Here is a 12,823-nt window from a genome sequence, read left to right on the forward strand (position 1 = left end):
TATCGGCTATATTTCTTCACAGGGACAGCCGACTATATACGGATATCGTAATTGATAATTAGTCATATGTCGCGTTATTAGATTCAGGCGCTTCAGTAAGTTGCATAGGAGGCAACGCAGCAAAGACGTCAATTACGTAACTGTTCGGGACACATAAGAACCGCGAATAATTCACAATTTTCGGTAAAAGGGAGATTAATCGTAGGTATTACATATCGTAATTAGAAAAATTCCGTAGAGTTCTTTATCATTCCTGATCTAAAGCAGGATGTGCACCACGAACTATCTACCGATCAACAGGATAGGCTCAGCCAAGTCATAAGCAAACTTCCATCATACGAGAAAGAAGGCTTAGGGCGTACGCATATTATGGAGCACATCATAGATATAGGCAGTCACCGACCAGTCAAGCAGAGGCACTGTCCGGTGTCACCAGCAAAAGAAAAGGCGATGTTTTCGGAAATCGAGAATATGCTCGCGATGGACGTTTTCGAAGAGTCCAAAAGCCCATGGAGTAGTAATTGTGTTTTGGTTCAGAAGGGAGAAAAGACAAGGTTATGTTTAGACTCGCGCGAACTGAATAAGCTTACCCTAAAGGATGCATACGCATTGCCTCACGTGGATGTCATTCTTAGCAGACTGCCCCCTGCGCGATTCATTACCGGCTTAGACATGAAGCATGCCTTCTGGAAGATACCTCTCGAGGAGAAATCTCGCCAATGCACAGCTTTCACCATACCGAATCGACCCTTATACCAGTATAAAGTAATGCCGTTTGGGCTATGCAATGCAGCTCAAACGCTCTGCAGATTAAAGGACCAAGTCATACCGCCATATTAAGAACAAGAGTATTAGTCTATCTAGACGATCTACTGATCGCCTCGGATGATTTCGAATCAGATATAAAACTAATCGAGGAAGTGGCAGAATATTTTCGTAAGGCTAATTTGACAATTAATATCGCGAAGTCCAAGTTTTGTATGAAAGAGATAAGATATTTAGATTTCATTATCGGGGAAGGGCAGCTGAAAGCTGATCCAGACAAGATCTCAGCAATTACGGACTTTGTAATCCCTATTACTGCCAAGCAACTCCGGAGATTTTTAGGTCTCGCGGGATGGTATAGGCGATTTGTTCAGAATTATGCCTCTGTCGCCGAGCGTTAAAAGCCGTTCGTTTAAATGTAACGAAGAAACGGATCGAGCATTTACCCAGTTAAAGGATAGGTTAACGTCTTCGCGTGTCTTGCGCACGCCTGACTTCTCGAAACCGTTTATTATTCTTTGTGATGCCAGTCTGCAGCGTGTTGGCGAAAACAGATGAAGAAGGAACCGAGCTTCCCATAGCATATAAGTTAACAACAGAAACTTTTGTTACTCCTCTCGACGGCCGATACAATGAACCCTTAGTACTTTTCCTGCAAGAATTGTGCAACAAAGTATTCTAAGAAATACAAGAGTTCAAAAATCCTAAATCAACAATATTATAAACATCCGCCGCGACGAACCCACGCAACACCGAAATTGCAGAGATTGCAATTCGATCCAGTTCAATCGAGTTCAAACCACTCCAATGCTCCGCCTAGCTGCCGATCACGCCATCAGCGACGACGACAACGTTCTGCCGACGCCTCTGCCAGACACCCACAGCTTACTTAGGGCTTACTCTAATTCTCAATGTTTAGTTCTTAATTTGAATCCGAAATAAAAGGTCAACCTCGCAAATTGGACTCGTTTAATTTCCACAAAGGAAAAGATTAACTGGCGCCCGAACAGGGACCTGATGAGAAGGAAATCTTGTTAAGTCAGATTAGTACATTAGTACGACTCCATCAGTCCCAAAAACCCCTGTTGCATTCTTTGGTACGCGGATTTACTAAAGGCAACCCATAGGCGGTCTACGTGTTCTGTAAGGTACGACCGCAGAACATCCTCTACGTGTGTGCATCGCAGGATCCCGAGTAACAACGTAAAAAGGACAACATCCGGATCACCAGGAGGAGTAGCCGTATCAAGTTAGCAATGTAAGTAGAGTTAAGTGAATCAGATTACCTAAAACGTAATAAGAAGTCAAGAAAACTAAAATAATTCAAAGTAAAAATAGCGATATGTTAAAAGCAAAAACAAAGTGAAAGTGTTTAAAGAAATTGACAAAAGTTTGTGAATAAAATAAATAAGCGTAAAGCAATAAAATAAAATATCGCTGCACTACCAATAAAAAAAGCAGTATAACAAGCTCAATCTTGCGAATCCCAAGGGACCCTCCAAGGTAAAAGAGCAAAACCAGACACTGGTTTTCAACAATTAAAATAAATTAAATTCACTTTAAACAGAACACAGTTCTTTGATCACGTTCCTTTGCTAAAACTAAATAAAGTAAAATTCGAAACTAAAAGAAATTACAATTCATACGCAACTAAATAGGTTTAAAAAAAATTTTTTTATGATTCATAATTTAAATTTCAATTAAATAAAATTTTTAATACGCGATTAAATTTTACCATAAAATAATTAAATTAGGAGTAAGTTTCAATATTAACGTGCTATAAAATTTTGCTACTAAACACTATTGATTATTAAGACCTATTTAAATTTTAAATCAAACATAAATTAACTAAATAATTGAACGGATCTATCAACAAATCTTAAGTGACACAATTTAAAATATTTTGTTCCCTCATTCATTTTATACACTTAAATAATTGATTCTATTGCTATAACCATACTTAGCTACGCGTAACCATACTAAACAAGTTGACTATTCGATATCACAGTAATTCTTTACCTCAATGGAAATTTCTCCTTATGGCAAATTTCAACAATTTAATTAGACCACTAGTGCTCAACTTAGAAACAGAATCTGAGGCAATAAACCGAACAGAACCTAACGCACCTAATCTAATTCAACAACACGGACAAGCCGCAAGACAACAAACACACCAACAAAACAGAAACATAATGGCACAGCCCGAACAACTAGCCGAAATCGTTCGTCAGATTCTGGCCGAACAACTCCCAACTCTCTTGCATCAAAGTCAAAGCTCTAGCTTTGATTTCGCAAATGTCGAGAACCAGGGTATTAATCCAGAACATCAACATAATTTACAAGATTTAGACAAAGTCCCCGATATTGTAAGATCTTTGCATGATTTTTCCGGTGACCCAGCTGAATTCGGTTCCTGGAAAAGGAGTGTAGATAGAATATTAGAAACTTATGCTCACACCGTAGGTACAGCAAAGTATTTCGGTATTTTGCACACAATTCGAAATAAGATAAAAGGCATCGCAGACATTGCCCTCGATTCTTATAATGTCCCGTTGAACTGGGCAGCAATCTCAAAGTGCTTAACATTACATTACGCAGACAAACGAGATATTTCCACCTTGGAATATCAAATGACAACAATATTCCAAAAGCCCAATCAGACAGTTGAAGAATTCCATCAAGTTGTTTACAGACATTTGTCTCTAATACTCAATAAAATAAGTTGCATGGAATTGGGCAGGGAATCAGAATTGGTTATGACCAAGTTGTACAGGGATAAAGCTTTAGATACCTTTATCCGAGGTCTCCGTGGCGACCTTCCCCGGTTGCTGGGCATAAAAGAACCCACTGACTTGCCATCTGCTTTGCACTTGTGCCTAAAGTTGGAAAACCAGACTTACCGTATCAATCACGCTTCGGGCAAAATTCAACAGAACAATTTTAGAAGCACACCTCAAGGGCCGCCTCCACGCCCACTACCTATACCCAATAATATGGGTTACCAAACCAGACTAATACTACCACCCAGACCCATGCCAGCAGGAGTGTTTAATGCTAACTTTGGACACCCACAATACCGACCAGCACCGAATCATTTTGGGCAACAATTCCGACAAGCTCCGATAGCACAACCCCCAGCACACCAACCGTATCCACCACCTCGTCCGATTGCAACAAAACCCCAACCACGACCAGAGCCAATGGACGTGGACAGAAGCCTTCAATCTAGGCAAATTAATTATATGAACAGGCCTCAATTTGATGCCTCTGGTAAACGACCCCCAATACCTATTACAGATCCAACCAAAAGACAAAGAAATTTTAATATCCAAACTGAAATCGAACAACAAACTGAGGCAGAACAAGGAGCACCGACAATGGCCGATTACGAACAGACTTTAGCAGAACAAAATGAACAGACAGACTATGAACAAACACTTGGTGAATACACAGAAGCGATTGACAGCAATGACCAAGAACCAGAGCATGACTATTCCTATCTCAATTTTTTAGGGTAACTGACTCTTCACTGCCATATTTTGAATGTAAGGTGAGGAGTGGAGAAATCTTAAAAATATTAATTGATACCGGCTCTAATCGAAATTATATTCAACCAAAACATGTCTCAAACCCGTTACCAAACAAAACCATATTCAATGCTGTCTCTGTAGGTGGCGATATAAAAATAACTCATCACAAAAACGCCAATTTATTTAACGATCTGAATACAATAGTTAAATTTTTCCTATTACCAACCCTCAAAACTTTTGACGCGATATTAGGCAATGACAGCTTAAAAGAATTAGGCGCAGTCATTGACACAAAAAACCAAATAATGCATTTAAAAAATGGCTCGAATATTCCCATTAAAGAAAAAAAATTTGAATCAGTCAATGTAATAATACCAAGGTTGGATCACCTTACACACAATCAGCGATTTGAATTAAATCGCTTACTCAAAAATTACCCAACCTTATTTGCCGAACCGGATGACAAACTGACCTACCTCACAAATGTGAAAGCCGAAATACGAATAAATACTGACACACCAGTTTACTCTAGATTTTATCAGTACCCAATGGCTTTAAAAGCTGAGGTTGACAAACAGATTAAAGACCTTTTAGAGAATGATATAATACGACCATCGCGTTCCCCATATAATTCACCTGTGTGGATCGTTCCAAAAAAACAGGATGCTTCCAACGTAAAAAAATATAGACTGGTCATTGATTATAGAAAACTGAATAATGTAACAATAGCTGACAAATACCCTATACCTGACATAAACGGAGTTATTGCACAGTTAGGTAATAACAAGCTTTTTTCCGTTTTAGACCTTAAAAGCGGATTTCACCAAATTCCATTAAAAGAGAAAGATATAGAAAAAACAGCATTTTCCGTAAACAATGGAAAGTACGAGTTTACTAGGCTCCCCTTTGGTTTAAAAAATGCCCCTTCAATATTCCAACGCGCCCTTGACGACATCCTTAGAGAACACATAGGAAACATTTGCTACATTTACATTGATGACATTATTGTTTTTAGCAAAGACGAAGAGTCTCATTGCAAAAATCTGAAAACAATTTTTGAAACACTAAGTGCAGCAAACGTTAAATGCCAACTAGACAAGTGCGAGTTCTTTAAGAACAAAGTAGAATTCTTAGGATTCGTTATATCAGATAAAGGAATAGAGACTAACCCAACAAAGGTAGAAGCTATAGCTAACTATCCGAGACCAAAGACCTTAAAGGAATTAAGATCCTTCCTTGGGCTATCAGGATACTACAGGAGGTTTATACTGGGCTATGCGACAATGGCCAAGCCACTGACCGATTTGCTTAGAGGGGAAGACGGACGCATTTCAAAGGGAATGTCGGCAAAGAAATTGATTCACTTAGACGATAAAGCAATAAAAGCATTCGAACAGTTGCGCAGTACACTGATATCCAAAGATGTAATACTCCAATACCCAGACTTTGATAAGGAATTCACACTAACGACAGACGCCTCTGACTATGCGATAGGAGCAGTATTATCACAATCCAACAGACCGATTTCATTTATATCTAGAACACTTTCCAAAACTGAAGAACAATACGAAACGGCAAAGAAAGAAATGTTAGCAATACATTGGGCTGTTAATTTCTTCAAGGGATATCTTTACGGTGGTTCAAAGGTCAAAATCTATACCGATCACGAACCACTTACGCACGATTGCAATTGGAAAGGTGGGATAGCTATTAGAAGGTGGAAGTCTTATTTGGATGAATATAATAAAGAATTGCTCTACAAGCCAGGGAAAGAAAATGTAGTAGCAGACGCACTATCGAGGGCACCAAGACAAGTTGAAATTAATTCATTGACAGCAACTCAACATAGCACTCAAAGTTCTAGCCACAATTTGATATCAAATGTTGAATCTCCGATTAATGTTTTTAAAAACCAAATTTTTATACTTAAAGAAGAGCCACCTGACTATAAATTTACCCTTCCATTTCCCACATTCCATAGGCATACAGTATCGCAGCCAACATACTCAGACGATGATTTAATACAAATTTTAAGAAAACATCTTTATCCCACAGTCATTAATGGCATTCACACAACAGAAGATATAATGGGCCAAATACAACGAATTTATCCAGAACATTTTCGATCTTTTAAAGTCAGATTTAGTCAAAACCGGGTAGAAGACATAGTTAATGAAACAGATCAAGACGAACTTATCCTTAAAACTCATAATAGGGCACATAGAAATGCTGAAGAGAATAAAATCCAATTATCCGAAAAATGCTATTTTCCCAAAATGAAATCTAAAATTTTAACATTAGTAAAACAGTGTCAGGTGTGCAAGGAAGGAAAATATGATAGGCATCCCACAAACCCAGAAATAATGGAAACTCCAATTCCTGAGTTTCCGGGACACACAATCCATATAGATATTTTCTCTACAGAAAAAAAACTGGTACTAACGGCAATTGACAAATTTTCTAAACTTGCGCAAGCTAAATTAATAAATTCAAAATCAATAGAAGACATAAGAAAACCCTTACATGACATCCTATTCTATTTTGGCGTACCAAAATACGTCGTAATGGATAATGAAAAATCTTTTAATTCCGCTACAATAACTTTTATGATGAGAGACCAGCTGGGCATACAAATTTTTAAAGCACCCCCTTATAAAAGTTCCGTAAACGGACAAATAGAACGGTTTCATTCTACCCTCGCTGAAATTATGAGATGCTTAAAAACTAAACAGGTACACCGAACTTTTGAAGAACTATTAGATTCAGCTGTCTACGAATACAACTTCACAATTCACTCTGTAACGAAAAAGCGTCCATTAGAAATATTTTTTGGCAGAAATATAACCACTGACCCAGGAGAATATGACAAAAGCAGACAAGATAACATTGAAAAACTGAAATCAAAACAAGCAACAGACTTAAAAAACCATAATGAAAAACGCAATAAGATCAAAGACTATGAGCCAGGGCAAATAGTGTTTATAAAGCAAAACACAAGACTAGGTTCTAAACTTTCCCCACGGTACAAGAAAGAAACAGTAAAAGAAAATAGACATACAACTATTATCACAGAAACAGGAAGAATCGTTCACAAGAGTAACATAAAACAAGAGTAATAATACCCTCTAACTCAGTATTTTTGTCCGTTTGCGGGTATCGATCCGATCGTGAGGGATCGGCCTATACCCGTAAAAAAATTAATTCGTTCACTGAATAAATGATTTTTCTTCTTCTCCTTTTCCCCATTACAGGATTTTCTTATTTTTAATGCTTCTGCCATTAGCATTGGCAAATATGGAAATCACTAATTACACCGACGCTCAAACCGTCTCAGTGTACAAAGGATTAGGGAAACTACAAATATCATCAACTAAATTAATCCATCTAATAGACCTAGAACAGCTAGAAACAGAATTGTACAAAATACGAGAACACACAATTAATGACTTAAAAGGAAGCTACCTCTACCATACACTAACACACGAAATAGCTCAGGCATTTACCGCATTAAGTACTCTGACCTCAAAATATCGCAAAGCTCGATCAATCAATTGGATTGGTTCCGCTTGGAAATTTGTGGCAGGAAATCCGGATCATGACGACTTAACTATGATCGAAAATAATTTAAATAGCCTTATAACTAACAATAACGATCAGGTAATAGTTAATAAACAACTGCAAAGTAGAATCAATAATTTAACAACAATCTCAAATATGCTTACGAACTCAATAAAAAAGGATAACAATTTTAACAATGAAATAGCAACGAGTCTGCAAAATCAGGTCAGATTGATAAAAGAAGAAATTGTAAACATTAAATATGCCATTCAATGGGCAAAAATTAACGTAATTAACACACTCCTTTTAAACGAATTTGAACTAAATGAAGTAAATAAAATATTTCAAAAAAACAATATTACCTCTTTATCAATCGAAGAAATGCTAGAATTTGTTGATGTTTCAGTATTACATAATAAAACAGCGATTATCTATATCATCAAAATACCAGAACTAGACCCCACTACCTATCAAGATATGTTGATAAAACCCGTTATAAAAAATAACTTTATTGTACACTTAGAAACGAATGAAATATTCATAGCGCAAAAAGAAATCATTAATGTACCCAAAAACTGTAAAATATCCAATTACTTAAAAATATGTAAAAAAGAAAACACTGTAAATCTAAAACAAACAAAATGTATTGCTAAGTTAATTGAGGGAAAGGAAGCGCTGTGTGACTTCAGTAATGCAGAACATATTCAGAAAATAGAGGAGATCGATGGCAGCTTAATATTACTTAACAACTACACCGGCAACTTAATACACAACAACATAACTTACAATCTAAAAGGAACATACCTGGTTCATTTCTGGAACGATACCGTTCAAATAAATAGCAAGCAATTCAACAATAAAGAAAAATCTATCCTAAAACCCGGAACACCAATAATTCAAATGTCACCCATAGAAGTGGAGAGGTTAAAAATTTTGTCATTGGAATCACTGGAGGCCCTCAACATCAAAAACACAAAGCACTTAAATAACGTAACAACACACTCTACCATAAACCGCATCGCCATCTTGTGCTTACTGGGCACCGTCATACTTCTTTCAATAATCTCCAAAATCCACTTTAAGCCCAGAGAGAAAGTAACCATTCAAATTCAACAAGAGCCTCCCACGCTTAATAGTAAACTTAAGCCAAGGCCGATACAGCCCGAATTCAACAATATTCCCTATTTCTAACACCCACTTGAGGACAAGTAGGATCCTGAGGGGGGAGAGTTAACAACAGAAACTTTTGTTACTCCTCTCGACGGCCGATACAATGAACCCTTAGTACTTTTCCTGCAAGAATTGTGCAACAAAGTATTCTAAGAAATACAAGAGTTCAAAAATCCTAAATCAACAATATTATAAACATCCGCCGCGACGAACCCACGCAACACCGAAATTGCAGAGATTGCAATTCGATCCAGTTCAATCGAGTTCAAACCACTCCAATGCTCCGCCTAGCTGCCGATCACGCCATCAGCGACGACGACAACGTTCTGCCGACGCCTCTGCCAGACACCCACAGCTTACTTAGGGCTTACTCTAATTCTCAATGTTTAGTTCTTAATTTGAATCCGAAATAAAAGGTCAACCTCGCAAATTGGACTCGTTTAATTTCCACAAAGGAAAAGATTAACTTATATGTCCGAAAAACTCTCGAAACCGCAGCGTAAGTATTCGGTAACCGAATTGGAGTGCCTAGCCGTGATCAGAGGAATAAACAAGTTCATAAACAATAAACAAGTTTAAGGGCAAGAGTTTGCAGTAGTAACAGACCACGCTTCGTTGCAGTGGCTGATGAAACAGAAAGATTTGTCTGGGAGATTATCTAGGTGGTCCATCCGATTACAAGGGTTTTCTTTCGAAATTAAACACCGGAAAGGGACACAATACGTAGTGGCGGACACACTTTCAATGCGAGACGAAATCGTAGTCAACGAAATCCAAGATGGTGGTCCTATGATTGATTTGTCGTCAAATGAATTTAAATAATTGGAATATTTGGATTTGATCAAGAGAATACAGGAAAACCAATTAAAATTGCCTACAGGTATCCAATGGATATGTTTACAAGCGTGTTGACGACAAGAAAGCAGAAGGGAAACGTTTAGATAGTGCATCATGGAAACTTTGTGTGCCTTCGACTCTTAGAGATACCGTTCTACAGCGAGTACATTATCCAGTTGACTCAGCTCATCTAGGAATGGGACGGATGGCACAGAAACTTAAAAAGTACTTTTTGGTCGGGTATGATCACACGAATCCGTTCGTATATATCTTGATGTACTACTTGTAAATTCACTAAAGGTGATAACGTAACCCTTAGGCAACCCATGGGTAGACCAATGACGTCGGACAGACCGTTTCAAAAACTGTACATGGACTTATTAGGACCATATCCTAGGTCTAAGGAGGGGAACATCGGGTTATTAATCATTGTCGACCACCTTTCAAAGTTTCATCTTGTACAGCCATTAAAGAAATTTACGTCTGACAAAATCCTAGATTTCCTAGTGAAGGACGTATTTGATACCATCGGCGTGCCCGAGGTGATCTTAACAGACAATGGTTCACAGTTTAAGCCGGCTCAGTTTAAGGCTTTTCTGACTCGTTTCGGCGTTACACATATCTCCTCAGGCTAACGCTAGCGAACGGCTTAATAGGTCGGTGTTGGCAGCAGTGCGCGCATATGTAGGACAAAATCACACGACTTGGGATTAAGCGAAATAATCGGATCCTTGAGTGCTAAATTTCACCGTAGTACAGGATTCTCACCTTATTACCTTTGCTTCAGTCAGAATATGAATTTAAACGGAAGAGATTATGAACTACTTCTCAAGCTCGACACCCTTACAGACTATGTAGACTTAAAATATCCGGATATTTTACAGTTAGCTCGACAAAACGCTAAAACTAAGATTGCCACGACGCACGAGACTAACGCTCAGCGATACAATCTGCGAAGTCGAAGCGTACAGCTGAATGTAGGTGACACGGTATTTGCCCGAAAGTTTGCTCAGAGCAATGCAGCAAGGGCGTCGACAGGTTGGCAGCTGCACCCCCTGAGCAGCTGAGTTTGTGCGCGTTGACTGGAAAAGTGCCGGTAACAGCTTCATCCAACTACATATTTCCACCGCGCCTAGCAAGCCTTTAAGTGTTGTACAAAGTTTGCAAATCAAGTCAATTGTGACAAGATTTCTGAAAACAAAAACATTTTGTTGTATAAGCCCAGCACATACAAGCATAAGAACATTTTTTGGTAAGTATGTATATAATAATAAATCAACAAACGTGTAAAAGCATTGAAATAAGGCAGCCACGATTATAATAAGTAAATGGTTAATGCCGTGGGTATGAGTCAATGTTTGTGTTTTGGCGCCTATAAAATTTCACTATAGTGGAGTTGAGTTTACAAAGTTCTTAAATATTTTATTGGTTGGCTTTTCAGCAACAAACTATGTGATGAAAGAGGTGGAGAAAGTAACAACAATGGCGATGACGAAAAAGTGAAAAACGAAAAGCTGTCTGTGCCTGCTCCCGACTTAGGTGTTAGTATATATAAAGGTCCTGCGGCCACATCGACCGAAATGGCAAGATAAAGCTTATCGGAAGATTTAGCCCAGGATGATTGCAATGAAAACGATATTGGCCGATATGTTGGACGCTCATCGCTCTAATCCTATGAAAAAAAGGCCGAACTGCTCAAAAAATGCTGGACACCGCCCAAGACGTATGATTTTTCCATGGACGCGAAGAATTTAAAAAGAAAATTCAACTGTGCGTAGTTAGAAGCGTATTCGCCATGGTTGGTATATACGTTGCCAAAAAGGTGCCTTTTGCAAATATTGCGCTTTATTTCCGCAAAATCCAACTTCATTTCACGAAGTATTGGGTTCTTTTGTCGTCAAGCAAGTTCAAAGATTTTCACGAACATAGCGAAAAACACATGGAAACCCACATTCATAAGACGGCACAAGAAGCTGCTAGATTATTTCTAGAGAATGTCCCTGTGGCCGCACAAATAAATGAATACTCCCAAAATGTTATTCAGAAAAATAGAAAGATAATAACATCTATTATTTCCTGTATTGTGTTTTGCGGATCCCACGACGGCGTTGCGAGGCAAGCACTACGGTGAAGGAATTGTAGAGGACTTATACAAGCTTAGAATCGACGCTGGAGACAATGTTTTAAAAAAGCATATGGAGCATAGAAAAGGAAATGCAAGCTATCGATCAGTTGAAATTCAAAATGAAATCATCAGCCTTTGTGGTGAAGTCCTAAAAAACAGATTATACAATTAGTTCAAGAAAGCTTTATATTTTCATTGTTCGTCGCAAAAACTAAATTTAGTCATCAACGACCTTAATGCACTGCCAGATATTCGAAACACCATTGGAACAACGAAAAACATTATTACATTTTCCGCGAGTCTGTTCTGAAGAGGAAGATAATTTCCAATATATCCAAGCTTTGTGAAACGAGATGGCGACGATATCCACAAAATCATTTATGTAATTTTGTACGCACGCACTTTCCGACAAACTCAACCGGAGTATTTCCTGAACAAGGTAATTTTCCTGGCGGGTCCACGAGGCTTGTACACAGCTGCAAGCTTGTCCCAAGCTTCTTTAGAACTAGCGCAGTTTTTAATCAAATTAATTTCTGAAGCCTTCACGCACAGCAATATTGTTGCTAGTGCTTTTTCGTCTAGTTCGTCGAATTGGGCTCCTTGCTCAGCTGTATCACCTTCCTGCTTCACGCGTCTTCCGCACACCAACGACCACATACCCGAGTGCACCAATACACCCTTCATTTGCACCGACCATACTGCGTAATTTTCGCCGTCCAATTTGTCGATCGCACACAGCCCTTGTCCGCTCATGTTTATAAAAAATGTTCAAGCTAATTATATACAATAATTATTTTCCTCTTGATCACACACAATTATTAAAGTCTTTACTACTCCT

General features: G+C 38.3%; 1 protein-coding gene across 1 annotated transcript; it reads left to right on the forward strand.

The window, feature by feature from the left end:
* Positions 1-1,974: 1,974 nt before the first annotated feature.
* LOC117150493 lies at positions 1,975-9,472 on the forward strand. Its single transcript, XM_033317397.1, has 2 exons — positions 1,975-2,023; positions 7,547-9,472. Coding segments are annotated over exons 1-2 (1,500 nt in total). The 5' UTR covers positions 1,975-2,021; the 3' UTR covers positions 9,045-9,472.
* The last annotated feature ends 3,351 nt before the right edge of the window (positions 9,473-12,823 follow it).

The sequence above is a fragment of the Drosophila mauritiana genome, chromosome 2L, assembly GCF_004382145.1.
Source record: "Drosophila mauritiana strain mau12 chromosome 2L, ASM438214v1, whole genome shotgun sequence".
NCBI lineage: Eukaryota > Metazoa > Arthropoda > Insecta > Diptera > Drosophilidae > Drosophila > Drosophila mauritiana.